The sequence below is a fragment of the Bison bison genome, unplaced genomic scaffold (genome assembly GCF_000754665.1).
Source record: "Bison bison bison isolate TAMUID 2011002044 unplaced genomic scaffold, Bison_UMD1.0 scf7180017859702, whole genome shotgun sequence".
Classification (NCBI taxonomy): Eukaryota; Metazoa; Chordata; class Mammalia; order Artiodactyla; family Bovidae; genus Bison; species Bison bison.
Genome location: NW_011490274.1, coordinates 4,180 through 6,202, shown reverse-complemented (window position 1 = coordinate 6,202; position 2,023 = coordinate 4,180). Strand labels below are relative to the sequence as shown.

General features: G+C 40.1%; 1 protein-coding gene across 1 annotated transcript in view; it reads right to left on the bottom strand.

Annotated features, from left to right (window-relative positions):
• LOC104982056 (ribose-phosphate pyrophosphokinase 2-like) overlaps positions 1 to 1,272 on the bottom strand; it is a gene marked incomplete at its 5' end in the record, with an annotated part of 4,804 nt that extends 3,532 nt beyond the window's left edge. Inside the window, 2 exons of the mRNA XM_010831373.1 lie at positions 1 to 53; positions 1,174 to 1,272. Of these exons, the coding sequence (XP_010829675.1) occupies positions 1 to 53; positions 1,174 to 1,272 (152 nt within the window). The remainder of the gene's footprint in view (positions 54 to 1,173) is intronic.
• Between the last annotated feature and the right edge of the window lie 751 nt (positions 1,273 to 2,023).

The following is a 2,023-nucleotide window of genomic DNA, read 5'->3' as shown; positions in this document are numbered from 1 at the left end:
TTGAGGACCGCTGGCTCTGCATACAAATTGTCGACTGGGATATCAAAAAAGCCCTGCAGAAAGAAAGAACCTGGGTCAGTTTGGCTTGTTTTCCTTCTCTTCCATTTACAAATAACGAACACAAAGAGAATAGTAACTTGCCCAAAGAATATTTTACTGGAACATTCAAACTGATCCGAAAACATGCCTGGTATGGCAGACTGTAAAAGCAGACTCCTAAAGTGTGGGTTGTGCAAGAAAAGCCCAGCCACAAAGTGAGCCCCCGGCTAACCCACAACTGACCATAGACACATGAACAAGCTCCTGAGGAAAACACCCAAGTCCAGCCAAGATCAGAAATACCCAGCCAATGTGCAGACCCACAGGGTAATACATACTTACTACCTTCTGCCACTCAGTGTTGGGCTGGCTTGTTAAGAGAGCCAAAGCTAACTGGTAAACCAGTTAGAGATGCTATGGTATATAAACCTAGTGGAAGGCATTTATAATAAATGGTCACAGTAACTAGTAGTCAGGAGATTTGTGTTCTAATACTAGTTGCTACAGATTTGTTGTACTTCACAACTAATCTGTCCCTCTTCTATAAAATGGCTGTATAATCATCTGGCCTATATCTCACTGAATTCCCAGAAGCCTCCAAAGATAATGATTTCAAAGTCTCTTTAAAAAGTATCAACTATAAGGTAGTATTCTGCTCCCCAAACTCTTTTAATGCTAGAAAGTAGGCTCCAACATCTATGGATCTAAATTTAATGATGACAATAACAACTCCCATTTATTTCATATCTTTCATGAGCCAGGTGTTTCACTATGAATTTTACATCTTGTTTGATACTCACAATAACAAAGCAGTGTGTATTCAGAGAAGTTAAATAACCTGCCCAAGGTTACAAAATTTGTAAGTGTCAGAGCCAGTATTCAAACTCAGATGGATGCCAAAGCCTACTACGCTCTTCCCAGAATCCCAAACTGCCTCCCTGTACAACCAGCCCACATGACTAAGACCATAAACTATGCTTCAGTTGAGGATGTTGAAAATGTCATCAATGTCTAGTTTATCTGAGCTGTACTTGGGCAGTTTTTGCTTCCCTGTGATTTTCAGCATTCAGTCCTCTCTAACCCCATGTCTAATCCCTAATAATCCCTAAGCTAATATTTAGCTCCCAATGATACCTGAATTTGAGAAGCATGAAGGTCCATGGTGATAATATGATCCGCGCCTGCTACAGACAGCATATTTGCAACCAGCTTGGCTGAGATTGGAGCCCGGCTCTAAATGGAGGGAAGGAAAGAGGAAAAAAAGCCAATCTGAAAAACAATTCATTTGCTCAGGAAGCATTTATTTATTGTATACCTATTGTGTTTAAGGCACTGAGCTAACAGAAAATTCATACAAAGTGACATAGCCACTGATTTTCACTTCATCACAATCTGGCACAAATAGGAAGTGGAATATCATTTTTCCAAATCAGGATACATACATCAGAAAAAATCTTCCCAATGTTTCACTTTCTTCATGTATATATTTTCAGCCTATTCAAGTCTTTCCAATGCTCAATTATTTATATTAGGCAGACTGTATACAAATTTTTTTGAAAGAATTGTATTAAAATCTCTTTTAAGACATACATACTCAAGCCTGTACAACATCTAACATGTCAACATTTAAAGGCACATCAAAGGATGAAAAGTATAGTTTTATTTTATTAATTACACCACTCCCCTTACTCATCCGGAGGCCCAACTTCCAGTAACCTCAATCCCCTTAAATAACAGGTAAACACACCTGACTGCACCATAAAATAACAAGGCCCATGTCCTACACTCTACTCCTTCAGTCAGTTCAGTCCCTCAGTCATGTCCAACTTTTTGCCACCCCATGAATTGCAGCAAGCCAGGCTTCCCTGTCCATCACCAATTCCCAGAGTTCACTCAAACTCACATCCATCGAGTAAGTGATGCCATCCAGCCATCTCATCCTCTGTTGTCCCCTTTTCCTCCTGCCCCCAATCCCTCCCAGCAT